Source organism: Erithacus rubecula, assembly GCF_903797595.1.
Source record: "Erithacus rubecula genome assembly, chromosome: 9".
In the NCBI taxonomy this organism is placed as follows: Eukaryota; Metazoa; Chordata; class Aves; order Passeriformes; family Muscicapidae; genus Erithacus; species Erithacus rubecula.
In genome coordinates this window covers 14,074,527-14,102,238 of record NC_136660.1, presented here as the reverse complement: position 1 = coordinate 14,102,238, position 27,712 = coordinate 14,074,527, and the positions used below count along the sequence as shown (strand labels likewise).

Here is a 27,712-nt window from a genome sequence, read left to right as displayed (position 1 = left end):
ATTCATTGCTGAATGATTATTTTTCCCCTTCAATGGAGTGTGGGGGGAGAAAACCTCCAAAATCCAAGTCTTCTATGAGTCCAGCAGACTAAAAGCATCAGGAAACCTCTGGAGGGAAGTAAAAAGTTATGAATGGAGAATAAAACACTGATGCAGAGCAAAAGGGCTGTTGTGTATAAAGAGCAGATGGGAAAATGTTGAGTTTCAAGTTTAAAAGACAAGGATCTGAATCTCATTCAGCTGAGCAAGGGAAGTGGTTTGGGTTTCCTTTCCTTGGAGGTTGGCTCCATTTGATGAATTGTCGAGATGTGCTATAAATGTTTAAGATTTATAGGAGAGGCTCCAAGTAATACTAATGAATAGCTAAAAATAGGTATGATAGGAAAATATAAACTGACAAACAGATCATCCAACACAACAATAACTTCATAATCATACAACTGTTGCCAACTGAAGATGGGAGACATGGCTTGAAAATGAGCTTTTGTTTTTCACATCTGAAAGTTAGAGGAGTTGGAGTGGAAACAGATGTTCTTGAAAACAATGTGTCAGAATAACTCTAGTAACAGCCAATTGTTGCCAGAGCTGAGCAAATAATTCCTTGCTTACTCTTCATGGCTGATGGTTTTCCAGTGGTGGGTGGGGTTTTAGTAAAGAGCTGATTTATTTATTTACTCATTGTAAGCAATCTAAATGATGTTGATGCAAAAATTTTCAGTGTCTCACTTCTTACAGTTCTGTGCTTCTTGGGAATTTTTGTTGAAGAGCTGTTGATCTTTCAAAAGCAATCTTAAGAGCTTTGATGGATCATTTTGGTTGTAAGTGTTTGTGAATATTTCATTTTTGATATTTAATATTAGATTAATTGATGAATTATAATTGTTATTGAATTAGGAGGAATTAGATGTTTTGTTTCATAGGAAGGGGTTTGTAGAACAGCAACTGCCAGAAGTGTTTTACACTGGGAATAGCCACACTAGATCTTATCTATTACAACATCAGAATTATTGAGCTTTCATTTTTAGTGTCTGTCTGCTGAACATCTACAGAAGAGAAACATTCAACTCAATGGCTGATGTGAAGACAGAAGCATCAAAGATCCTTTGTGTAACTATGAACTTGGTCTGTGCTGGATGTCTACTCAATGTACTGGAAGCTCTTTGTGGTCATGAAGATGACTGGCAACAAGGAGGACCAGTCTGCAGCAATTGGGGGGCCCTAGTCCTTGATAAGTAACATTTTGTGTGAGGGGAGGCTCTGCCCACATCTTGAGCAACAGCCAGATTAGAAGTGTGAGCTGAATCCCAGTCTTGCTTTTGAATTTGATGTTTTTATCAGCTGGCTGGACTTGCTTGTGCAGATTTTCTATTTGTACTATTGTGAAAATCTTTTTATTTGCAATGGTATTTCCATTGGGATATTGCCTTTGTCTTCAGAGTAATTTCCCTGAGAGTGGTTTCAAAAGTTAATCTCTGGAGAATACTGCATCTTGTTTTGCAGTATTCAGATGCTCCTTTACAAAGTAAAGCAAAAGATGTTACTCTGTTTCGGGTACTATTATCACTCTTACTTGCTACCTTTTTGTCTGAAATGTAGGCAGAGCTCAGTGACTTGGGGTAGTTGTCATGGACTTCACTTTCATTTAGTAATTAAATGAGAAAACTAGATAAGACATGATATGGCAATATCACAGAAGCTGCTCTATGGCAGGGTGGAGAGTAGCTACTGGCAAAGGAGGAAGAGAAAGGAAAATTTTTAGAGAATGAAGCAGGGAAAAGTTTGCTTGAACAGCTGGGATTGTTGAGCATCAAGATGATGGAAGGATGTTATGGAGGCAGAAGCAGGCAGAGGAGAGACAGAGCCAGATCCTCAGCTAACATTGCTGGGTATTTTTAGGAGTGCTTCCTGAGAGTGCTTTCTGTATATAAACAGTTGAGGTTCCAGGAGGCAGTGGTGAGGGGGAGCAGTGTAACTCAATGATACTTTTACTGCAAATACTACATTGCAAAGAGCAAACAGTTTGACTTTATTAAACTGCAGCCTCCTGCAACAGATCAAGGGTCTAGTTTCTAAGCAAAATAATTGTAGACTAAAGAAAACTTAAATGTTGAAAGTCCCATAGGCCCTAGATTCCTGTTTAACTTGGCTTCAGGAGCTGCACATACTATTTGAACCTTAGACTATGAAGTAAATTTGCAAAGCACAGGCTGTTTTGAAGCCCCTTTCCACACTAACACATAGCCTTGTTATCAGAAAAATACAGGACAAAAGACAATGGGAGGAGGATCAGGTCTGGCACGAGGGCTTGACAGTGCTTTGCAATTCTGGTGGGGCTGGCAGGAGCTGGGCAGATCTGGTCTAGGCATCAGGGCTATGCAGGCGAATGTTGCCTGGGCTTGGGAGGGCCAAAGCAGAATGGGAGTCATGGGCTAACTAGGAACAAGACAGAGTAATGCAGAGTCAGGGTCTGCCCGAGACTGCTTCCCTCCACCTCTTCTTACAGGCATGGGGGTTATTTAGGGTGCTGTACCTGAAGAGTGGTCCTGGTTGTGCTGGAAGCAAAAGCTATGGATGAAGATGCTCCCATAGGAGAGCAGTGACTCCAAAGCTACCTGTGCAAGGAGGAATGAATTAATGCACCTGCAAGAAAAAGACTGACACTCTTAGCTGTTGCCACTACACACAGTGAGTACCTGGATAATATCTTGGCTGGTATTTCTTTCCATGGGAAACCTGTCCTTGGCACCATCTCTTTGCATGCAACTTGTTGAAAATATCTGTCCTCACTTCCCTTGGCTCCTTGCACAGCAGATTTATGGTCTCGTTTTCCTTTTACAAATAAAACCCTAAGTGCAAATCCAAAGGATAAATAACACAGTGCAGACATGCCCATGGCAATATTGTCTGTATCACTGCTGAAAGTCTGAGAGGAAAAGCTAGTGAAGGCAAGATATCTCATGTGAGAAAACTCCTCTTGTGCTTTTGTGCCAGTTCTGGAGGCTGGAGAGCAATCCTCTTGTGCTTTTCCCCAGACATCCTGCTGCAGCTCAGGCAAACTTCAGGTGCCTTGTCTGCAAAAGGAGCCAAGGTGCTCATCCTTCCTGGCAGGGTTTTTGTGAGGGAGGTATACCAGCTCCATCACAGTGCTCAAGGTTTCTCCTTCATGAGGACATAATGGACAGGTGTTCATAAATAAACCTGAGCGTTTACTCTGCACCAGGTCAGGGTGCCCATGGAAATGGTAGTGCTGTCACTGCCACTGCCCATTAACATCTCTGCTCTTCCAACTGCTTCCCCCCTGCCTGTGGCCTCACCTGATGTGGCTTGGGCAGGAAATGTTTAATCAGGGCACTGGGCAAGTGCCACAGAGGCAACAAACCTGCAGGGTTGAGTGAGGCTCCTTTCAGCTGCCTTGGCAGCACTGAAATGTACAGCTGCAGCCATGCCTAAACACCTCATGTGAGCAAGGGTGGCTGTGGGGGAAGGAAGTGATTCCTCATTTCTCTGGCTGAAATGGATCTTGAAATTATACCACAAGGTATATCTGGAACCACCCTCAATATTGTTTTCTTTCTGCCTTGATTTCAGCTGCAATTTTAAGAGGCTTTTGTTTAACTAAGCACAGGTGCAATAAGTCTCAGTATGCAGCATGTGTGGGTCAGAAGTTAGGACTTAATTGTCATCAATATGGAGCCTGCCTCTGTGCCCCTTCCAGGCCACTCCATGGTGCTGCAGCCCTCAGAGAGTGTAGCTAATGGTGGGTTCAGGAACATTGTCTCCTGAAGGGTGGAGAACCTGGAAGGAGATGGGGAACCTGCCTCTCAATGTCTGTACTTCACAGCCATGCAAAGCACTCAAAATAGGCACTTCTCAAAAAAGGAAATTTTTTTGTCTTGGGGACTGGATTATTCTCTTCGGGTCTTTTTGAGTGTTTTTTACCTCTTTATTTAGTTGGGTTTTTTCCTATGTTGAAGAGGAAGTTTCTTCTATACACCTGTAATGGTGACAAGTGCCAGAAAGCCTGCTCTGCCAGTGTCCTAGCTTAGTTGGCATGCTGCACCTCCACACAGATATATTGATCCCAGTCATGGATGGCAGGGAAATCTATGGCCTACAAGGCTGGCTAAAATAGTCACACAAGGACCAACAGGCCTCAGCTCACAAGTTGTTCACTTTAAGTTCTTCCCTGTGCCACATATATTCCCAGAGGTGCAATTCATTGGAAATTATGACCTGTCCTGATGGGCTCAATGCATGGAGATTTTGGACTGCTGTGTTTCATACACCCCCTATACTTTAATATAGGGATTGGCATGGGTTGAGTTATAGAGGCTTGAAGGGAGTGGTTAGTAAGGCAACTAAAAATACCACTCACAAAACAGCTTCAACATGGTCTGCAATAAAAAAGAATCCCCAGACAGACCAAGGTGGAAAAGACCCAAGTGCCAGGAGTGGTTCAGTCACCATGCTTACTGAAATCTAATCTCCTTGCTGTGGCAGGCAATAAGAGGCCTGTGAAAACTATAACCTCACTGATTTTTTCCATCATTAGCTATGACCTCGCTTCTGACTGCTTACTCCAGTCTCAAAGGATGGGACCCTTTCTGGAGGAAAGGCCTGTGCCTCTGTTCCCTGAGAGGAAATTAGTCTGTAGAATTGCAATGCTTTATTTAATATGTTTATGAAAGTGGAAACACCACCTGAATTCCTCTATAGACTCTGCAGGGAAATAATGTTTCCATATTGCATTATGAGAAATGCAGCAAAGGTGTGCTATACTCAGTTAATATTTTTAATGTATGGAGGTGAAAGAAACTTCAGTTCAGAAGTTTATGCTTCCCTCTTTCTATTCAACATCCATGGTGCTATAAATACAAACTGCAGGGTACTTTCAGAACTGAGAGCCTTTAAGACTTCTCGAGGGAAAACATCACACCAAATTAATCTGCCGTCAAGTGGAAATTCTATATTGTTTGCATTTGCCAATGTTCTGTATGTGGCTGTAATTGCACTGAAGCAAATATCTGCTTGGAGTTCTTCACAAGATTAAATGTGGCCAATTGGGCATAAAAGAGTAATTGAAATGCAGAGCTGCTGCTTTGGATTTGTTAGAGGCATTGCTCATTTTTGCTCTGACATGACGACACTAGGTTCTGACTTTCCATTAAAACAGGGAAATTTGGGGAATGCGATTTCAAGTGTCGGGTTGCAAGCTAAGAGGAGGACATTTCTGTCTGGCACTGTTCTGCCCTGCAGTGTGCCAGAGGGCAGTGTGCCCTGGGTGTGCTTCTTGCTCCATGCTAAGGGAACACCTTTCTCTCTCTGACCAGCAGAGAGCCTGTCAACAACTGGGCCCCAGGGTGCAGCTTGAGTTGGCTCCTGAGGATTTAATGGTCCTTAAGTTTTGAGTATTTGCCATAGGCTTGAAGAAAAAAAGACTTGTGAAGGTCCAGCAAGAGCCTCTGTGGCTTGTAACAGAGGGAGCCCGTGGTCTGAATTGGATCCTGACTTGTGTCACCACGTCAGACGAAAGGACCACGTCAGCTTGCAAAACCTGCAGTCTCACCCTAAGCCAGCTGGATGTGAACTTTTAAAGATTTGCTTAAAAGCCTTATGCTTTCTTTTTATTTTACTGGTTTAGTCATTTTCCCTCTTGCCAAATAAGTGCAATTATAAGCAAGTAAAAAGTATTTTTTCAAGTTGACTGTGCTGCCTTTTAGTTCTACATGAAAACTCAACTGCTCCCTATGCCCTGCCCAACAGGTAGTTAAATAAATAGGCCCAGGTGAGCAAAACTGCCAGTTTGAATCCATTTTTATTTCATTTTCTTTCCAATTAGTGGGCTTATGCAAAAGAATACATGCCTAACCGTTCCTAACAGTTTGCTCATGCTCAGCCTTTCCCCAGAGTTTCTCTGTGCAGTTACAGAGCAGTCCTGACAGCATCCTTGCACTCTTCGGTGAGGGCAGCATCTCTTGGGCTGGAGCCAGGAGACAAAGCTCCTTGGCACTAGCAGGCCTCTGCTCCTCTGCCTGTGCCCTTTCCTAACTGGAGGTCCAGCTCCCGAAGCTGCTGGAGGAAGCCGGAGTTGGGGCAGATCCCTCTGTGGGAGCGCACAGTCTGAATGGCGGCGGTGAGGGACAAACCTTCACAGATCATTAAGAAAGCGAGGACAAGAGTTGCAGACCGACTGATTCCCATTGCACAGTGAACCAGCACTTTGCCTGGAAAAAGGAGAGAGATTTGCAATTACGCAAGCAGGCCTCATGGTGAGGGTTATTGTGTTGGAGCAGAGAAGGAAGCTGGTACTGGGGATGGGGAGAGCAGCCCTGGTGCTGTTTCCTTGGCTGGAGAACATGGGGTTTTTACTGGCTGGGGACAGAAAATTCATAATTGTGTTCCAGGATCGATGGTTGCTTGTTTGAGTTAGCTGTCAGCCTGACAGCACACCCTTATCCCTCCTGCCCAGCCTGCCATCCATTGTGTCTCTGCTTGCTCATGTGTGGTTTTGGGAGCGTTGTACTTGCTGGCAAAGCTCCGAGAGGTCACGCTTGAAGGTCATGCTGTGGGAAGCAGCCTTGGCAGGTTACTTATTACCAGAGGGCTTGGAAACTTGGGATTTCAGAAGTGCAATGCTCAGGATTGCTCACTGCTGTCACAGCAACACTCCTGGTTTCCCACAAACTTTTTTTTCTTCTTTGCTTAGGGCAGTAATGCTTTGCTGAGGGTGCCTGCTGCCCAGGCTTTTTTTGGAAGTGTGTTAAGAAAATGGGCATTATCATTAAGAACAGCTGTTTGTATACAGCATTTGCACTGGCTCACTTATATATTTTTATCTATATAGGCTACCCCATATTAATCACTGTTTCCCCCTAATGCCTTTATTTTCCCCAGGTTTATTAAGTGGAAGACAATTTATGAAATGCTTTTAGTTTTCCAGAGATTTCACTGCAAGGTGTGCATCTTCGTTAGAAGTTCATTAACAGTATCATAATGAATCCTTCCCCTGGTGCTGTAAGTGAGCCTCAGGGAACACCTTCAGGGATCCAGCAGGATAACTCCCTCCTTCCCTCTGTTCTGCTTTTGTTTTTCCTGCTGTGATCATGAATGGAAGCAGCCTAAAAGCCTAAATTCTGTATTGCAACTGCCTCCTAGGTTTCTAATTTGTGACTTTGACCCATTGGAAGGAGATGAATATTTTTTTAAATGGCATTATTTGAAATTAAAGAAAATTTTAATTAAAGGAAAGATTTTCTCTCAGAAGAATTCAGGTTCGTGGTCCTTTCCCTCTAGATGTAAACAAAGAGCTCATTTCGGAACCTGAAAATTTGCATCTTGTAAATATTGTAAAATGCTTCAACTTTCACAAAAATTGTAAGATCAATGAGAAAAATCTTATTTGAGGGAGAAACTCAATTGTTGTATAACCGTTCTACTCAATTATAACCATGCTTTTCAAGCTCTCTTGTCCTTTGCTGCAGATTTCTTTTTCTCACAGAGACTGTGGCCCAGCAACTCAGCATTATGAGAGTAACAAGTGATTAGAAACAGATATGAACTTCTGACCACCTAATGGACAGCCTCTGATTAAGGCAGCTGAAGAAAATGTCCTTTTAGCATGGAAATTTCTACACAGTTCTTCACTGGAAATCTTCACAAGTTTGAACCAAAGAACTTTCTACTTTTTTTCAGATTCTATTTTTTTTTAGACTGTCACATATGTATTATCTTGTTCATTCATTGTATAGCTGGACAAAATGCAATTAAGTGTAGTAAAATTTATATACAGAAAAGATGAAAAATAAGCTATGACAATCCCATGTTGCTCTTTTCCTTTGGAGATGGAATAGACTATCTCAGATGCTGCTTCTCTGCAAAATATAAGGAGGGGTAGAAAGAACAGACAGCTTTTCAGGGCGAGTTCTTTGTTTTGTTCATTCTTACAGCATCTTAATCTCTCTATTACTAGGGAGCAAGACAAAAATATCCTTGTTGGATGATGAACTTAGATCAGACAAAAACCTCAGACTGATTGCCACCACCCCCCAGGTGTTAATTCTGGGTACTTTGTGCACAGCTTTTAATCTTAAATCCCATTTTGTTTATGATGGAGTATTTATTTAGCAACCATTCTAGTTCTGACTAATGATGATGGCATAGCCACATGCTCAGAGAGGGTGAGCATGTGTTGTGAAAACCTGCTCTGGCCAGCAGGTTGAGAGAAGTGTTGAATTCCACAATGTATGTGACACAGCCACCTCTCATTATCCCGGCATGAGAAATCCGAGCACAGCCCTAAAGATAGACATGTCTTCAGTAGAAATAAAGGGACAAATATAGTCTCCAAGGAAGTGGCAAAAACAGCTCTAGTGACAGCAGACTTGGACCAGGCATCAAAACCTTTGGGGGAAGGAAGAGGTTTTCCAATGTAAGGCCAGTTTTGCAGAATTTCTGGTTTTTTTCATTCAGATACAATTTCATAGAATTTACTGAGATATTGATGCCTGTATTCAAGTAAAATTGCATCTATCTGTCAATTCCATTAACTTCATGAAAATTCTTGGAAGTGAAGTCCTGCTTTTTATGGGCATATGGAGAAATGTTTTGAACCCTTGCTGCAAAATAATGCTAATTTGAATTTCCATCAGACTTCTTTTTCAATGTGCTGCACTTCCATTAGCCTTCCCACCAACCTTGTAAGGTATGTATGCTGTATTAGCTTCTCCAGAGGAAGCACTTGGGATCCAAATAACCCTGGTCTGAGATTTTTGGAGGAGCATAAAGGAATCAGGAGCACATTTTGACTTTGAAAAGTACTACAAATAGGGTAAGCCAAAAGATTTTTGAAAAATCTTTGCTTTAGTTGTTTGCAGGAGTTCTAACTGCAATGTGGTGACAGGAATGGGAAATCCAGACATTCACCCAAATGTGCACCCCAAATAACAGAAGCCAAGTTAAAAATGTTCTGAAAATTTTTCTTGGAATCAGAACCACTCTTTTTGGTTTTTTGGGGTTTTTTTTGTCTGAAAACTTCTGAGCCACCAGCACTCCACAACTGCAGAAGAATTTATGGTTTGAGCAGCATCATAAGGGAGAAGAAAAAACTAGAAAGAAATGGCCTTGATGCTAGATTAGATTTTGCACTGCTATATATTTTGAAATTAAATTTTAATTTGTGCATAAACTGGATTGGGGACAGGAGACTTGATGATCTGAATCTAGTTTTTTGTAAAATTGTTTGATCCTTTTCCTCAGCCCCTGCCCCACTCCACCTGTATGATGACTTCTGCCTATGAAAATGCTCTGCCCCACCAGCAGTCTTGAACTGAAGACCAAGCTGAGTACAGGTATAAATGCTACTGTTAAATATTGACTGCTGTGTTTTTGTTGGAGACACATAAAGCAGAACAAATGCCTGCTTCTACAGGCTCACTCTCTATTGTTTTGAGTCTGTGTCTGAGAGAAAACTGTGTCCAGAAAGAATGCACTGAATTTTCTTCCCTGTTTCTCTGGCTTATCTGCACTTCAGGAAAGTCCTCTGGTATCAGGAAAGAGCTTTAGAAGGTGTCTCAGCAAAAAAACCTGGACAAACCCAAAGTATTGACCTTGGTCCTAATCTGCATGGTTCTCTAATCACTTGTTCCCATGAGAATGTAGGTATATTATCTCTTTTACAAGTGCAATATCTATTCCAACATTGTTAACCTCTGTGCATAGTGAAACAAAGGCTATGATAAATGCTGGTACACTGACAATAAAATGACTTGTTTGTTGCAGATAAATCAGTCATGTGAAATGATTTAATTGATGTAAAATTGCTCTAATGAAAGCAGATTTGAATTTACTGTGTGATTATTTTTAGCAAACAAATTGAATGTTAAACTTGAGTAAGGAAACAAAAGCTGTGTTGCTATTTGGTTCTGTTTACAGGGTCAGACCCTCGTCTCTTAGCAGTGGCTGCAAACGGGTGAAGTGACACTCTGGTGCTATGCTGCATGTGACCAGTGCCTGAAGCACGTCCGTCCCTGGGCTGCCTGCGGTGGGCGATTCCAGCCATTCCAGCAGCCCCTCGGGGGATGTAGCTGAGGTGTCCCAGCACTCAGCTCGTATTCCTGGGCGGCTGCTGGAGCACAGCCACGGAGAGCACCACTCACAAGGCAGCTGTGTGTTCCCCTGTTGTGTGGTAGGAAAGAAGTCATAACCCCATCTCCTGTAGCACAGAATCTGTGCCATGAGCTGCCATCTTCCAACTCTGCCTAACCCAACCCCCATTTGGTTTAACATTTGGTTTTAAAGACAAGCTGGACTGGTCCCACATTAGAGGACCATGTTGCAACCTTCTCTCTGAGCATGAAATAGGATCCCTTAGGAATAATGGGATTAACTGAAGAGAAGTAGGGGCACTTAGCTTCTGGCATTATTAAATCTTGCAATCCTTATTTGAAATTTTGCACCACACATCTCGAGCTACTTTTTGCAGAGGCTGACAATAACTGTCATCTGTCTGGGATTTGTGCAGAACAATAACACTTGGTTTTTAACAGCGGATTATGGATATTCTATCCAGCTCATGCCTGCTGTAACTCTACTAACATCAAAGGGTTTGCACTAGGGATAAAGTTTGCACATTCAACTTTGTTGGCCAAATTCAAGTTGGGAAATTCAATGTTGTTGAACAAGATCAGTCATTAAACCACATAATAACTTATTGTCCTTTGGCTAATCATCATTAAATGAGCAAAATGTCCTAAACTAGCCCTTGCCTTCTTGCAGGATGGATTCAATTTGGCTTAAAAATCAGGCTCCAAATCTGTCACCCATAGTCACTGTCCCAGCTGCCCTCACTCTATTGAATCCAGCAGAAGTATTCTGCTCAGCAGGAGAGCTCACTGGGCTAATGGGCCCTAGGGGCTAGTTCCACGATTTTCTCATCTCCTGTTAGGTTTTAGCCAGGTGCAGAATCCACTGCCTATTTCTTGATTAATCCAGTATCTGTTTTATCACAGCTGAAAATAGCAAGAAGCCTACAGAGAGCTTTAAATAGTGGCAAGTCAGAGCAGGTAATAGCTGTCATCTGCTGCAGAGTGGAAAGTCAAACTTATGTATGTAATGCACCTATGGTGGAGTCAAGCAAGAGGACCCTTTTCTCCGAAGTTGAACCAGCTTTCATAACTCCCACCAATACAAAGGTGATAAGAGAGGGAGTCTAGCTTTGCATTTGCTCCACTGAAGTGGAGGAAGGGAGGTAACTTTGAGAGGGTCTGCCATTTCAAAATTTTAATGGGCGATTTTAACCTGCCTGTTTTAAACATTTTTGGAGGTCAATAAAAGGCAAAGCTCTCTACTTGAGAATCTTTCTGTCAGCACAGTGTTAATGGTTTTCATGGCATGCTTTCATCAAGTTCTCTTTGCCTCTTCCTTCTGTTAGACCTTATAAAACCCTGCTGATATACTTTAGGTTTAGCTGTACTCCAGAGAAATGCAAATTGCACAGGTGGCCATGCAGAGGGTCAAGACTGAAATTCAAGGTGTTGTCCTTTGAGCTTGAGCAGAATGAGAAGGCCAGTACTTTCCGAACTCCATGTTTTTTTCTTGTAGGGAAACGGACAGATTGTGCATCTGCTCACTCTTGACTGAGCCTTCCCAAACAGCTCTGTTACATGGGCAAAGAAACTGCCAGGCTGTGCTGAAAGAAAGGCAGTCAAGGAAGCAGGGATGATAAAATAATGCTAATGTGGCATGGCTGCAATAGTAGTGCATGTATTTTCTAATTCAAAGATGATTGAAGTTAGGGTGTGATACAGCCCTTGACCACTGTGACAGGAACAGCTCCCAAGTGCACACCCCTCTGCTTCCTTTTGCTTACACTCTGGCACCTGAGTTTTAAGAAACTGCCTTAAAAACAAACTCCTTACATCAGCAAAGATAATATTCTGTTCAGCTAAGGTAGAAATCTGGAAAAAATCTGTCTATGCTGTTTTCTGGACTTGTATAAAGCATTAGATTTTTTTTTTTTTCAAGCATGATGGAAATAACAATTCTTACCTAATTCTAATGAGTACTTAAGTATGTTTGTCTCCCATACAGTCTTAACTTTGACTTGTTCTCTTAGGTAAAAAGGATAATATATTTCCATTAAAGAAAAAAAAAATTGTTGAATTTGCTTGTAATAGTTAAGCAGCTGTCTTCTCAACCAAACAGTAGTACATCCTGTATTTAATATGGACAGGCCTCTTGTCACCTGGTGTGGGTTTTTTGTTGTTGTTGTTCAATTTCACCACTTATAATAAACATTACTTTTTTTCTTCTAAATGATGTGAGTAACAATCCCCTCCCTGTCTCATCCCTGCACAGGTCATGGGTATTTAGCTGCTAAATTTCTGTACCTCAGGAAATTATGCTTCTAGAACATCTTGTTTATATATTTTCTAAACTGTTGCACTTTCCTCAAAATGATGAATGTCAGCAACAGCTGGACAGCATATGATTAAATTTCACCTTGTCTCCATTCCCAGAACTCTACTTCCATATGGAGTTCAGTAAAGCAGTATTTAAAAGCATGGGAGTAGGGATAAGTATGCCTTGAGCTGTAACTTGTTCTGCATTCATAACTTAGTATTTCAGCATGCATGTTGCAAAGCACTAATTTTGTTTGCTATTGTGGCTTCTACAATTCCTCTGCTGTTTTCTGTCTTTTGTCAATTGACTTGGAACTTTGCTTTCACACACACATGAATAGATTCTGGATCTTACCTTTTTCTGGAGCATTGCCAATAACAACTTCAATTGCAAATAATGTATGCTGTAATAAAAATGGGTGAAAATCCAAATCCCCCAAATGCAGCCCTAAGTTGCACAAAGGCAAATATTTTGTAACATAACAAGCCCTCCAAAGAGCAGGAAATGCACAGGTACCTAGCATGAAGGCACACTGTTTGCATTTACTGTGCTTTCCCTCCCTGGCTAGTATCAGGAAGGATCATATCTACTATTGCATACAGTTAAGCTGGGGAGTTAGTACTTTAGGACCCTGACTGCAATTAAAACTCACCATGATGCAAGCAAAATGGTTTTCTGAGTGTACAACTGTTCTCTTATTAAATCACTTACTTTTGAGTAGTATCTATACAGTTTTGTGGTACAGTGATGACTTGCTTTTGTGAAGGCTTGCCCTCAGTAGTAGTGATCTCCCATTGGCTCCAAACCTCTGGTGTTGTACCTGGCATGTATTTAGTGAATCTGAGGATTTTCTGGGTTGTTTTCCTATTTCAAGGAAGACTTTTGCTAGCAACAGCATGACATTACTCCTGGCTGGTGGTGTTGCTTCATTTCCCTTCTATAGAGCTGCTTTCTAGCAAGTTCTTCCCTATTCTATGTTTGTAGGACTTGCACAGATTGCAGTATTATAGCTGAATTTTCTTACTCAAATATGACACTTGTCCTTTATTTTAAATCCCATCACTAATTTGAAAAGATCAAATAATATGCCTCCTCCCAGGTGAGTGTGCCCCTGTAGGTAATAAATGACACTTGCTACTTTATCTTTTGCTGATGAATAGCACTAGGCATAGGGAGAAATCCTTTAAAAGCCTGTTCAGTGCATCCTTCCCTGTTTCAGGTAGGAGAACCACTGGGAGTTCAGGAGGCAGGTAGGATGCTACTTTGCTCCATTCTTATCCACATGCAGGTGGGTTGGTTTATGTCAAATAATGTTTGATGACTTGCCCTGCTTGTCTACTATGCAGAAGATATGCAACATGCACAGATGGTCTAGTTACCTCTTGGGGAATTCAGTGCTTCTCTGATGTACTGAGCAACTGGATAGAAGTGAATGCTGAGATCAAAGTTTGGGTTGTCCTCTGCTTCTACTCCGTAGTAATCCACAGACAAGTCGTTGTAGAACTTGGGCCCGGTGTTGATGCGGAATCTCCCGGCGGCGGCATTCACAACGTGGGAGATGCCCATGCGGCTCAGCTGCGCCTTGTCACAGGCAACGTACCTGGAAAACCATGGGGAATCCTATCTGCCTGCTGCATTGCAACACAGGGGAGAACATGCTGCTGGTAGTGAGCTTGTTACAACTGCAGCAAGTGGTAGTGGCTATTTTTTTGACAAGTTGATCAGGTTCAAAATGTCCATCAAAATGCTTTGAGACAGAAGTGACTTTTTGAGAAAATAACTCTTAGATCTCCCCCAGTTTTTGCTGAAACATATATTTAGATGGTTTTCAACTGATAAAAGGCAGTGGTGGAGATATTTCTGCACAAGCTAAGAGTTTTCTGATTTCAACAACTTTGTCACCAAGTCATCTCTGCTGAGTATTCATCAGTTCAGAAGACTGATGCCATCTGGCAAAGTGAGGAGAAAATAAGTTTGATCATGTTTTACCCAGCTCTGGCACGACTGCCTGAAGTACCAATGACAAAGCTCCAGTGGGCTTCTGTAGTGTGTGACTCCTGCACTAAAGCAGGAGGAGAAACCAGAAGGTGGGGGAATATTCTTTTTAGTCAGTTAGGATGCATTTTCTCTATGCTAGAGCACTGTATGCACAGTTCAATCTCGTTCAGCATTTTAAACCTGTTTTGAAAGGTCCCCAAATTAGTGCCTAACTCTCTAGTGGAAAGAGTGGAAGATTTGGGGGAAGAGTTGCAATAACCTTCAGCCCTTCCTGTCTCTTACAGGTCTCCCACATAAAGGTTTGGCCAGACTTCATCCACGTGCCCTGTGGGGTGTGTGCGTGTGCAGAGCAGGCGCCGCAGCTCCTCCAGGGACGGTGTCCCAGCGCTGCTCCCACTGCTGGGCATCCAGCCTGAGGCACTCCTGATCCTTGGCCGCCGTAAGTCCTGGCTGCACAAGGAGTCCCAGGCCATCCTGAAAGGGAAGAACAGACATTCACCACCAGCCAGAGGTATTTCTGATAGCCCCTTTTCTTCCTTTCACCTTGTTGAACAGTTGATTAAAACTTCATTGTGTTTTTAAAGATTACTTTTTTCATAGGAAATGGGGAAGTTCCTATGACTGTCTGGAATTCTAGATGCAGTTATTGGCACAGTGAAAAAGCCCAGTCCTTGATATGCTAGCACAAGACTTCTGCTTTTACATGGAAAGAGGTAATGCTATGAAAAATGTCTTGTGTAAATGTATCTACTCAAAGGGTATAGAAACAAAGTATTAACGTGGTATGCTGAGCTTTTCCTTTAACCAGGTAACTAGGGCTTCCTTATATATGCTTAATCTGATTTGTCTTCTAATTTGCTCAATACACTGATATGGACTGAGTAGAAGCAGTCATGCAAAATCTTATGCACTGGTTTGCTATTAGTTGTCAACTTCAATGGGGAAAACTCTGTAAGTAGTAGTTTGGTTCTTTCCAATGGTATTTACTGGCTACATTGGTTTTCCTCATGAGAAATGTTAGAAAAAAACTGAACGAGTTACAGCAAGCAAGGAATTGAAATTGCATTTTCCCAGAGTTCTATTCTAAGAAAATATTAAAATTTTAATTTTTGTATGCTCTAAAAATGAGCCAAACATCTGCATTACAGAGATAGTAGGAAGTCTGTCAACTCATGAGGCTTAAAACAGAAGCACCAGTCTAGGACACGGGTGAAGTTGTAGTCAGTGAGTCAAAGTCTTGCTCTGGCACTTGAAGCATGTCTTCCACATAAATGATTTGAGAGGTGCTTTGGGGTAGAACAGTCCAGGACAGCAAACCTGAAATCTTGCATCTTTCTGCTGAACGTATCTATCACTAGCAAATAGGTTGTATTTAAGGTCAAGCACCTTCTTTGACCATTTCTTTTCAAACACCTACTGTGGTGAAATGTTCTCCTGGTTTCCCACCCAGGTATTTTCTCTAGCCCTAAGTTCACATTTTGGTGTAATTTTATTTTGCATGCACAAAAACAAAGCAAAAGGATCTGAAGGGTAGCCTGCTGTGAGAGCTCATTGTACCTTCATATTAATACAGTGCTTTGCTGAAGGGCAAATGGAGCAATTAATTCCCTGAAATATCCATAGAAAAAAAAGGAGGGAAGTGTCAGACTACAGAATGGTGCCTACAAGTCATCCTTCTGCCATGCACATAGGGTGATGTGCTTTGCCACCCAGTTGCCAAGAGGAGCCCTTTGTCATTTCAGAATACCTTCTCCTGCCACCTTCATGGCAGCTCTGGCCTCTTGGATACAATTCCAAAAAAATTTTCACCAAGTGATGTTCCCAGAATGGTTTTGTATTGTTACAAAAGCATTACAAAGAGCTCCACTGTGGAATGTGCTCCCCTCCCAAATGTGCATATCTCCTCCAGTGTCAGCTTTTACTGTGAAAACAAAAGCAGATGTTCTGGCCCATTTTGGATGGCTTTATGCAAGAGGAGGCATGGAGGAATTCCCTACTGGAACAGGCATTTCCCATTGATTTTGATTGCTGCTTTGACACTGGCCACCCCAGTGTACCCTGTGCCAGCTCTGCCTGACTCCTGCTGGTGATCTTGGACACTTTTCTGATGCCACACAGGAGGTCTGCAGCAGAAATGGGACTTGGATTTCCTGTGCCCTGACCACAGGGCCATCTGCCAGTTCATTAAGTACTTTCCAGAATAACAACCTCCTCCAATCCTTCCCACCTAATAATATCTGCAGCAAATGTTCCCCTTTTTTGATGTACCTAATTCCTTGCAGTGTGGCTAATGACCACTCTAGGGCACTTCTCACTCCCTGTAAAGTTGCTTTAAACTGTTTTGGTTTTTTCATATTCAGTACAGCCTGTTACCCTTTTCTCTTGCCCTCTCCACTGTATAAATACTTTGATTTTCCTGTCACCTCATAGGACTGATGGCTGCTGTCAGCCTTGCTTTCCTAAGCCTCACAAGGAGCTGGGCAGATATAGTGCACCTAAGGAAAAGTGCTCCTCTAAAGTCTGTTTTGTTAGAATTGTTTCTAGGAGAGAAAATAGCTGCATAGGCTGGGCAAAAGGAGGTACTGTGTGCTACATGGATATTTAGAGCTATGGAATAGCAGTCTTTATAAGATGGGAGTTCAGAACTGTCCTAAGATGACTTTCAGCTTGTGCTCGCATGGATATTGTATTATAGATAAGGAACTTACTCCTGTTGAAACACAAATGTGAACTGCTGATGGTGTGTACAAAACTTATTTCATCTTCATTCTGGTCATATTTTTTTTACTGTAGAATAGCATTAGTTTGTGTAAACTCTACATCCAACAAAAAGGAAGGACTAGAGTTCAAATTTCAAATGTGAAATAGCTGCAACTAACTGGCTGCAAATGATTCAAAAGCAGAGAAGCGTCAGTAGGACTATTCAACTAAAATGTTGAATAATGAATGTACTGGGAAAATAAAAGCTTTCCATAGAAAATTTACAGACAGAAAAACAAGATAATTTTTTTTTCTGAATAAATAATTACTCAGTTCTGGCATGAGTCTCACTAAATTTATACATGCAAGTGTCATTACTGAAATGCACATAGTTAAGAAAAACAATGCTATGATTAAAATTTTGTGTAAAATTTTATAAGGAACATGGATAGATTCAAAAATTTAGTGTGAAAGGAAAATTATTATATGTAATAATGTGATGGCTGTTCATTTAAAAAATATGTTTTTAATGATCCTCAGCTCAATTCCTCTGTACTGACTTTTTGTAGTGGATCTGTTTCTGATGTGTGTTGTATGAACAAGCAATACAATTTTAAAATGCTGGTTTCTGAATGATGATATGAAACGTTCCTGATCTTTGCTCTAGTGGAGTTGTATTAGGGCAATTATTAAATCACATAGGAGAAATGTTGCCATTATACTTATATTAGTTTTGAATTGGCTGATACTGCAATTGTATTTGTACTATGCAATAGAATTTCCTTAATTACAACTAGCAGGAGGATTGCAATCAGAGGCCTGTAGCAAGCAGGTCAATTTGATGATGCAGAGTGACCCAGAGTATGACACAGGCTGTTTGTGCCACCATCCCTGCCGTCACCTGTAGCCACCTCCCTGGATTCATATGTGTTGGTGGCTTTGCTGCAGTTGGGTGATGAGAGCAGCCAGGTCAATGGTGCCTTATATATCAACTATTCCAGGAAGAAAGCAAAGTGCTTAGGGACCTCTATGAGAGGTCCCAGATAATAACTCCTTCATGACTGTTTAGGATTCCCATCTATCCAGCAGGGAATGCCCCTATGAGCTGCATATACTGTGGATGCTTTGGTCGAGTTCAGTTAATTCAGTGACTACAGCTTTATCTGTAACATAATTGGTGCTATTCAGTGCCATGCTGGGGACAGGGCCTTTAGAGACTTTAGGTTCCTTTACAGGTGTCTCAGTCCTTGGAAACATATGCCATGTTTTACCCAATTTCTCCAATTCCATAATATTTAATTAAACAACAAAATGAAAAGCCAGTGTAATTTGAAAACTTCACTTAACATTGAGATCCAGTTGAGAGTATGATATGAAGGCTGAGATGAAGCAGCAGAAAATCTTGCAGCATGATGCTGTGGTAAGTCAGGAGGAAAAAACAACTCTTGTGTCCAGGATATTTAGAAAACCTTTAGAACCTCTGCTTTAACTTGCATTTTCCAATGCATAGATAAAGGAGGTATCTGTGTATACTCTAAGGATGTCAGTGTGTGCATTTCAACCAAGTGCCAAATATTTTAATCATCCCAGAGCCTGTGTTGGCATTTCTGTATGAACAGAACTTAGCCATTTTCTTATGGCGTTAGTAAAGATATTTCCTTAAATCCTGAGAACAAAGTAGCCTCCATCCTGTATTTTCTCAAGCTGTTATGTGCTATAACCTTCCATCCCAGTGAAGGTATCAGTCTGGCTATTGTTTGAATAGATTGATTTGTGGTGGTAAAAGACTAGGCTGAAGCTCAGGGCTTGGCCAAGTAGGTCGTGTCAAGTTCATGCCTATCATGTATTCAAAAGCCATAAACATTTCTCAGAAAGCCTATCCCCTGGAAAGGTTGCTCCAAGATAACATATGTTTTAGAGTTTTGTGTTGCTACATCGCCACACAAATGACAAGTATTACTGTCATCATTCTTTCTTCCTTAGCATTTAACCCAATAGTCTCACTGGAATCATAACTTACCAATTGCTAGGAGCACTACAGATATAGATGGTATGAATCAAACACAGCAATGACTGAGGTAGGGCTGCCTGGACTTGAAAGCTGAGACAGAGGCTGTGTCTAGGGAGGCACAAGGTATTTGAGTAGCCAACTGCATGTAAGAAAATCTCTTCAGCAGCTGGAGGATGTAATCTGAACAGCACTTCCAAATTTAGTGGAGGCTTCCAGACCCACAAGTGTAACCCAGCTATGCACTTAGGGCAAGGCACCCACTTGGTGGGACTTGGCAAAATCCATTAAGTGGACTTGTTATCCACAGATCACTCAAGGTCTATGCTGAGGAGCAGACTAAATGTCTGTACTGGACAGCTTTGAGCAGCACAAGGCAAAAACATTTGATTTTTTTTCCTCTCAGTGTTGCATTAATGGACATCCTCTGTCCTAACTTTAGAGGAATTGTGATGCTTCCCTGCTGTCCAAGCAAAATGTTCTCTGTGTGCCATCCAGGGAAATCAGCAGCTACATTTTTGATACAAAGCACTACTCAAATGTAAGGAAGAAATTAATCAACCCATCCTGGTACTAAAATATGCAGAATTTACCACAGTTTCCACTGATGTTATGGATTGCCAGGCCTCAGAAGCCTCAAAAATGTCTAATTTTTTCATAGCAAGCCTGTGGACCAGACTGTAGCTCTCAAATCTAATGGTCTTGACTGTTTCAGGATGTACATTAGCATGCAGGCTCCAAGGCAGGGTGGCCTGGGAGATTTTTTTCTGTGACTGTAGTATAAAATATTCTCTTGTCATCAGCTGCTTAGTACATTTGTATTTACCAACCATGTGTGCAGTTTCTGACAGTGACTAGACAGACTCAGCCATCCTTTGATGTGCAGCAATGTTGTACCAAGTGTGCAAAACCTGGCCACCTGCTGATTTTGCTGACTCTTCTGGGTCTTGAATGTATGTTTATTTTATACTTTAGCAATGGGAAACCAACTCTGTAGAGTTCTTGCCCACACAGCAGCTTTGAGTGGATAAGAGAAGTGAAAAATATGAGCAACAAAATTAATTTTCCCTGACCCATCCTTTCCTCACAAAATGCAAAAACGTGCTGATGTACCTAGTCACATATTTGTAATATATGTGGGATTCTAACCATATTTATGAGTCAGGACAGAGGCATGGACAGAATCTGTGCCAGGTAGAGGAATGTACAGGGAGTATGCTTTACAGAAACCATGGTTGATAGGTAGCACCACCACAAGGATTGCAGAGATAAGAGGTAGTTTATCCATCTCAAACTCTTCTGTGGCTTCTTCACCACTGTTGGGGGTTGAGTGCTTTTTCTGTTACTGTGTCAATTGAAAGAATTTTTCCCATTATCATGCCAATGGAGCTGGCCGGGTTACACCCAGGGTCGCTGATGGGTCCAGACAAAGGGGTGGGTGGGGACGGCCCCGGAGGGGCCTCTGAGGCTTCCAGGAGGGCACTCGCGTTTCCGGCGAGCTGGGAGGAGGACGCCTGGGATCGTTCAGCCACGTGGCCGAGCACAGCAGAGCCAGACCCTCTGCCATCACCTGCCCTGCATCTGCCCCGTTCCAGCCTCCTGCCTCTGCGGACACAGCTGATCCCCCGGACACACACGGTGAGCGAGGAGCCGCCGCTCCAGCCCGTTCCCGCCCGGGACCGGCGTGGCCGCTGCCGCCCCTCCCCCCCTCCTTCCTGCCTCCGTTTCCCGCTTGCCTTTGGCAGATCCGGGCTCTGGACTAAGCACAGAGACAGCGTGCTTGCATCTAAAGGGACTGACACCGAGTTACCTATTTCGTTCTGTTAGCAATTTTAACTGTTATTGTTTTCTGTTTGTATAGTTAGATATATTAGTAAAAGAGCTGTTATTCCCACCCCCCTTATCTCTGCCTCAGAGTCCTTGATTCAAACAATCATAATACTTGGGGGAGGGGAGTGGAACCAAAGTCTCTATTCCAAAGGGAAACTTCTGCCCTTACTGGCAGACACGTCCTTTCAAACCAGGACAGATTTTGAAGATTGGGTTTCTGAATTGGACTTTTTATTTACAAGTTCCAAATTTTGCACGCCCTTTTAATAATGTGCATTGTAACTATTTAAAGCTGAGCATTAAACAGCCCAGATACTGTTAACAATCTGCATGTTACAGTTTGTTTTTTTTTTTTTTTTTTTTTTTTTTTTTGGTAACTGCTTGTATAGCATCAGCTATTAAGAATTTATTACTGGTGCATTTTAGGTAGTACTTTACAGTCATTTAATTACAACCATCCAGCAATCATTACATAAATATGCATTGAGAGCAAGAACCCCAATGTAAGGTGCCTCAAAAGGCTTTCACCTGCCAAGACCAGAGTTTGGGCCCTTAGGTGGTAATGATGTCATTGCATATGCAGGGAAACAGAGTTTAAGGCTGTACAGGGAGCTGTGTTCCTCCCAGCACTAGGTGTTCATGAAGTCATCAGCTGGAGCAAGAGCACTGCAGAGCTCTAAGGACCTGAACTTGGCTCTTGGCAAGCAAGTAAAGCAAAGTTGGTTCCCTTCCAGCCCTAGGCCCAGCAAAGATGTGGCTTTTGGCTGTGAGCACAGCTCAGCTGCAGAACTAGGCCCTCTGGAGTCCATTGGTACCTCTACTCTCAGCTGCCAAGTGCATCCTTACACCCATTAACCCAACCTGATCTGGTAGACCAGTAGACACACTTCACATGACCCAAAGACAGTAGCTGGTCCAAAATGCATCTACCACATACATCTCTGTGCTATTTAGGACTGCAGCACTATGCCTACATTTGACAGTCTCTCTAGCTCCTGGCCAGGCTACTGCTTCTACATCAAATACTGCTGGTGTCCTCTCCTGCAATGAACTTCAGCCATCAGACTTCACTGTCAGTTCTGACAGTCTCTAACTCCTTCCTTCATTCAGCACTGACATTTTTCATACTTCTTGAGAAAACAAAAATCCCTATCTATAGCACTATAGCACTAAACAGTTCTTAGACATTCTATGAAACACTCTTGATATCACTATGCTTGCACTTGAAGACGAGCTTACCTAAAATTTAGTTGTTCTGTGTTAAGGCTGGCTCTTCTTCTGGGCTCAAGAATCAAGTTCCATCACTGCATCTCTCTTGCCTCCAGCAATAACACGTTGGGGGTGAAAACTGGTATTCTCTGAATTGGTAAGCTCTCTTTTTCCTCCTAGAAGCACCCTCAGAAGCTTACTGAAAAGTTGAAGGATTAAACATTTCTGAAAGACAGGCTGGCAAGTTGATGCAGGTTGCTCTAAATCAGGAGCAACATGTGCCACTTTGATTTTTCTCTTGGAGCTGCCAGTCGGAACCAGCTGGGTTGTCTGGCTGACACTGGTTTTTTGGTACAACTACTCCAAAGTCCTCACCCTCCCTGAACAACATAATTCCTAGCTGCTTTTTCATGGCTTGTAGGAATACTTTACCCATATTTGCAGCCTGCAGTTGCAGAGAGTGTGTGTTGCTCTCGTTACTGGATGATAGTACACCATGACCCTGGGGAGAGGCACAAGCTTGGATTTATTCACAGATGGCCTGAAATGAGCTGAGTCTGCTCTCTGATGAAGACCTGGTGGCCTGGGGGCTCACCTTTGTGATGCACTTCAGCCTCATGCTGTCACTATGTGGGAGACAGAGCCTGTTCATGCTGTAACACAAGCACATTCTCTGCTCCATCTCCAAGGCTGTTTGAGCTGAAATTGAGACTACCACACCCCAAGTCCTATACTCTTTTGTATTTCTGCTGTGTAAGGGGTGTTGATTTGGACAGCACAAATCAACTGTATCCAACTGAACACAACATGAGAAAGCCAGGTGGGTTGCTGGGTGTGCTGCATTGAGCTTGCACAAAGAAGGACAAAGTGTCACTTGGGTGTTGTTTTCAGTCTCTCAGTCATGGTTTTATTCTTCAGATTTACTTCATGTTGAATATTATTAATCTAGCCTCATCTAATTTTCCCAGGTCACATTCTAAATGACCTGAAGTCATGTTTATTTCTTGCTTTGGCAAGGTTTAGAGGCCAAGGATGTCCTGTGCTGTGCCTTTGTGTCCTGCACAAAACCCCAGTTGGAATGCAGTCCCTTAGGTCAGCATCTTGTGGCCCAAGAGAGTTTAGCAGCCCACATCTGAAGGTGAATGAGGCTGCTGTAAACAATAACTAATACAGCAGTGTCCTCCAGCCCAGAACTGAAAACATCAGGCTTCAGAATTCAAAGAATCCCATTACAAATGAATGGTTTCTGCCCCAAGGATCTAACCAAAAGGATGGCACAATGCAAAGCCCTTCTCCCCTGTGACTAGCTTTGGTATGTTCTTCTATCTTAAAAACAATATATTGCTGCTTTTTCTTTTTTTTTTTTATTCTTTTTTCCTTGTGTCTTTTCTGTTTGAGGGCATTAGAAGTTTCACTGCTCTTTGTTCTTGTCCTGTGGTCTCTACCAGCACCACAAAGACAGCTCTATGCTACCCAGCTTAGAGGAGACAGCAGACACTCACCCCCTACACTGGCATTGCAGGAGGGTTGAGTAACCTGCTAAGAAGTAAAATGGGAAACAGCAGGAGGTAGGCAGCCAAGATTCCCTGGTGTTTCTTGGGCACTGGAATGCCTTTCATACATGTTACTGCAGTTATCCTGTGAAGAACAGTGCTGTTCCCACTGCACACATGGAGATGGTAAAGTTAAGCTTGATGATTTTTCTACATCTCTCCACAAGTCTGAGCTGGGAGGCAGCCCAGGTGCAGAGTGCTGCCAAACATTGGTAGCAATAGCTGGACCTGAGTTGAGAGTTGCCCTTGGGTTTAATGTGGGTCAAAAGCTTTTACTCACCACCAGCGAGCAAAAGGCAGCTTACAATAGGAGGTGAGTAGCCATCAAGGTTGGACTTCCATGCTCTTGGGGACAAGGATTTTAGGAATGCTTTGGCAGATGTTTGTTTCAGTGCTCAGAAGAAAATTCAGAACACATAAAATCAAACCAAGGACAAGAAACCGTTCTATCTCTGTACTCCTGAAACCCTTCTTTCTGTGCTTGCAAAATCCTTTTTTTACAGTTATTAAGAAAAATAATAGTATGATCTCTTATTAAATGCAGTGACATTATGGCTTTAAACTAACTGTACCATCTAATTGTTCCTTTATCTTTCTCACACCCCAGCCTCTCTGATCTGAGACTTGCTAGGAATTTGATAGCCATGGCAGGACATGGAGAGGTCTGGAAGGTTAGTTCCGGTAGCCTGTATTTCACACCAGTGTCTTCTGGCAGAAGGATAAACCACAGACAGAGCTGATTGCAAGTTCCTATGGCCCAGGTTTCTGGCTACAAAACTGGGAAGGATAAACACCTTCTTAAGCACTGCAAGATAGAAGCAGAACAACAGAAAGGAATGGAAATCCTCTCATAATGCAACGGCTAGAAGCAATCCAGCTGGTTTGTTTTATTCCCACCATGAGAACTATGGTCGGTCCCAGTGCAAGCTTGGCCACCTGTCAGATCAAGTTTGTGAACTCAGGCTTATAGGAATTTGACATGCTCTTGTCTCGGAGCATGCTGGTATGATCAATGCAGATTCCTCCTACAGCAGTGACACAATGTGTATGCTACCCATGCAGTCCCAGATGCCCTTCATAAATCATTAAAATACCAGCTCGCTCTAATCAGATCCTTTGAGTTATAACGTAATACACTATTTGAGAACTAAAACCAGTAAATCAAGTTAGTACAGAGGTCAGAGTGAAACTGAACACAGCTGAGGCTTGCTTGCTGATATGTGTGTAGTCTAAAAGATGCAAAGGAAGGAGATGAAATCCCAAGTCAGCTAAGCAAATTGCTTTCTTCTCATTGTAAAATCTTGCTACTAAGTCTGTGGACTGGAAAAAAATAGAAATTCATCATAATCTGTATCAGAGCTGATTTGAAGTCTAGAATTTGCCAGCAATTGTGTTAGCTCTTGGGATTATATATGATATTTCTGATCATTTGTCCTCCAGGTTAGCTTTTTTAGAAAAATGGTAAGAACCTAGCAGTTAAGAATATGTGCCTCCAAATGTCATTGATTACTTGCTACAAAAACAGAACATATTTTCTTCTATAGCATAGAAAACAGGTCATTTCTAATTAAAAAAAAAAAAAAAATCCCATTAGAAGGCAGCTGTTGTGGTTGCATTCTCCAATGCAACCTGGGACAGAACAGGAACCTTTGTGAAGGGGGAGGCTGCAGGCCCAGGTGCTGGGAACCTGTAAGTTTGTGTGCTGGGGTGCTACTGCATAAACCCAAATAATCGATGCTTTCTTTTCCATATGGAAAATGTTGAGGGCCATCTAAATTTTTTGAGTGTTATTTGACTCTGAGGACAATATGTTATGGGGTATGCCCAAGCTTCACAGCCAACATGTAAATACCATAAATGGTATCTGCCAAAGAATAATACTGAAGGCTATCTTCCCCATTTGTGCTGTATATGCATGTACATTTTGTTTCTTATGTTATACTTAAAAGAGACAGTAACTGTTTCTTTCCTCATGACAAAGACAGTCTGGAGCAGAGCCTGCTCTGCTTAGGCTGTGTCATTCTCATTACTGCTGAGTACTTCCTCATGTTTACTTTGTACTTTTCCCTTAAACCTCTCTGTCCTAAAGACAGAGTGTCTTTAAAGCCCATACAGCAGAGTAACTTGGCACATGAGTTGTACCTAAGGAGCCGTATTTCTCTAATGATCTGCAGGGAAGGCTCTCAGAGGCCCCAGCTGTGGAAGCCTCCCTTTAGTCACAAACATCAGAACAGCACTTTGCCCTAATCCTGTGAAAGCTTGTTATTCTGGGCACAGGCTTAGTTTTTGGGAGGTAAAAGTTGTATGAGCTCTTGGGGTTCATGCTGGCAATTCTTGAGCTGAAACATCTGATGATGCAAACTAGTGATGGTGATGAAAATCAGTGATCCAGAAAGTCACGATAAAGTGGTGAACAAGGTCTCCATGAGTCCCTGACAGTAAATAATAGAACTAGCAAAAACCAAGTCAGTAAGTAACAGGTGGGAAGAGAGTGCAGCTTGGCCTATCCGAAAGATGCACCAACAGCTCCAAATGGGGTGCATGTATGGAGCAAGATGAATTAATATGGTGCTTTATTTCTAATTAAACCTCATGCAAGTCTGAATTTCTCTCAAACCTGGTGGCAAAATAGGTGAAACATAGGAGAAACAATAATCAGGTTCATTAGAGGTGCAGCACAGCTTGATACTGGAACTTAATGAAGATTTGTTGGTCAACAACACTCTCCCAACTCACTTAACATGCTCTCCATTTAATTTGCTCTGCTGCTGCAAATGGAAAGCCCCAAAATCAGACCCAGCTTTCATTGCTCTTGTAGTCTGTGCAGCGTCAGCAGGAAGCACAAACCAAAGACTTAGAGCCTGGACTTGAGCAATGTATATTTCTCTTAATGAAACCCAAACCCAGGTGACATTTCTGGGAGAGAAGAAACAGGAAATGGAGTCCCTTTGGGGGGCAGGAAGTTTTCACAACACTCAAAAACTTGGTCCACGTTTCTGGTCTCCTCCCTTTTTTCTCCACAGAGATTGTAGCATTTTTTTGACAAACTTGGATCCACTGTATGTTATTGAGAGAACCTGGAACCTGCTGGGAAAATAGGTGACTCCTGCACTCCAGGGCAGAGGAAATGTGTATTTCTGCTTTGTGTTTTTAGGAAAGTAGGAAGATGAAATTCAAAATAAAAAACAACAGATGGCAATCTCACAGAGACAGACACTGGGAAATGTTTAGACAAGCTTTCTTCCCAGTTCTTGAGCTCAGAATTTAGCCACTAAGCTGCAGAGAGACTTCAGAAAGACAATGAAATGCATTTTGGCTTCAAATACAGTTCCTTCAGATTCCAATGAGAGTTGTGCACGTGAATCTGAAGGCAGAATACAGCCAGCAGTATGGGGAATAGATGTAATATGAGAAACTCTCATGCTATATTATTATAGTCTGAATTGTTTCCATCATTTTGGGTTAAGTAATTCCCCACTATCCATCTCTAAAGTGCAAACAGTACAGTCTTGATGTGCCCCAGGGAAAGGAAGCAAACCAGCCTTTGAATCTTTACCCAACCTTACTGCTCATATTTTGCTTTCAGTGAGTAAGTGTTCAAATCCTTTAATACTTCATTCCCATAAAAATATATTTACCAGGGGTTTTTGTGGCAGCAGTGAGGCTGTGTTTATTATTTCAGGAACACCACATGACTGGCTTTAGAGAAAAGACAAGGCAGGAGCATGGAGTGCTGCAAATCTATCAGAGAACAGCATGTTTTCCACCTGTTGAGGCAGCAACCACAATAACAGATGCACATAATAATTACCTGTACCTCAAAGGCAGCACCAAGTCCTGCACCTTCTGCTCCCCACCTAGCAGACAGCTTGATAACAAATTACAAAAGAGAAGCATTGAGACAGAATAGGTAGTGCTTTGTGAAGAAAGAAAAAGCAGCTCTTAATAAAAAGAAACTGGAAAGTGGAAGATGAGAAGGAAAGATCTGAGGCACCATGATGCTAAAAGAAGAGTG

At 42.2% G+C, this 27,712-nt stretch overlaps 1 protein-coding gene across 2 annotated transcripts; it reads right to left on the bottom strand.

Annotated features, from left to right (window-relative positions):
* Positions 1 to 5,796: 5,796 nt before the first annotated feature.
* LOC306805449 (dual specificity protein phosphatase 13B-like) lies at positions 5,797 to 27,609 on the bottom strand. Of its 2 annotated transcripts, none has more exons than XM_079313211.1 (4): positions 27,509 to 27,609; positions 14,680 to 14,871; positions 13,779 to 13,999; positions 5,797 to 6,224 (listed from the first exon to the last, which is right to left on the bottom strand). In XM_079313211.1, the coding sequence occupies exons 1-4, from the start codon at positions 27,592 to 27,594 to the stop codon at positions 6,010 to 6,012; spliced, it is 714 nt and encodes a 237-aa protein (XP_079169337.1). In that variant the 5' UTR covers positions 27,595 to 27,609; the 3' UTR covers positions 5,797 to 6,009. The 2 variants fall into 2 exon arrangements, with proteins under 2 accessions (XP_079169337.1, XP_079169338.1); XM_079313212.1 differs by lacking the exon at positions 27,509 to 27,609 and adding an exon at positions 27,336 to 27,441.
* Positions 27,610 to 27,712: the final 103 nt, after the last annotated feature.

Coding starts and splice junctions, on each gene's coding strand:
- LOC306805449 (XM_079313211.1), bottom strand. CDS start 27,594: ATGCTTCTCTTTTGTAATTTGTTATCAAGCTGTCTGCTAGGTGGGGAG. Junction 14,000..14,679: donor AACCTTTATGTGGGAGACCT/GTAAGAGACAGG, acceptor ATGGTTTTCCAG/GTACGTTGCCTGTGACAAGG. Junction 6,225..13,778: donor AGCACTGAATTCCCCAAGAG/GTAACTAGACCA, acceptor TCCTTTTTCCAG/GCAAAGTGCTGGTTCACTGT.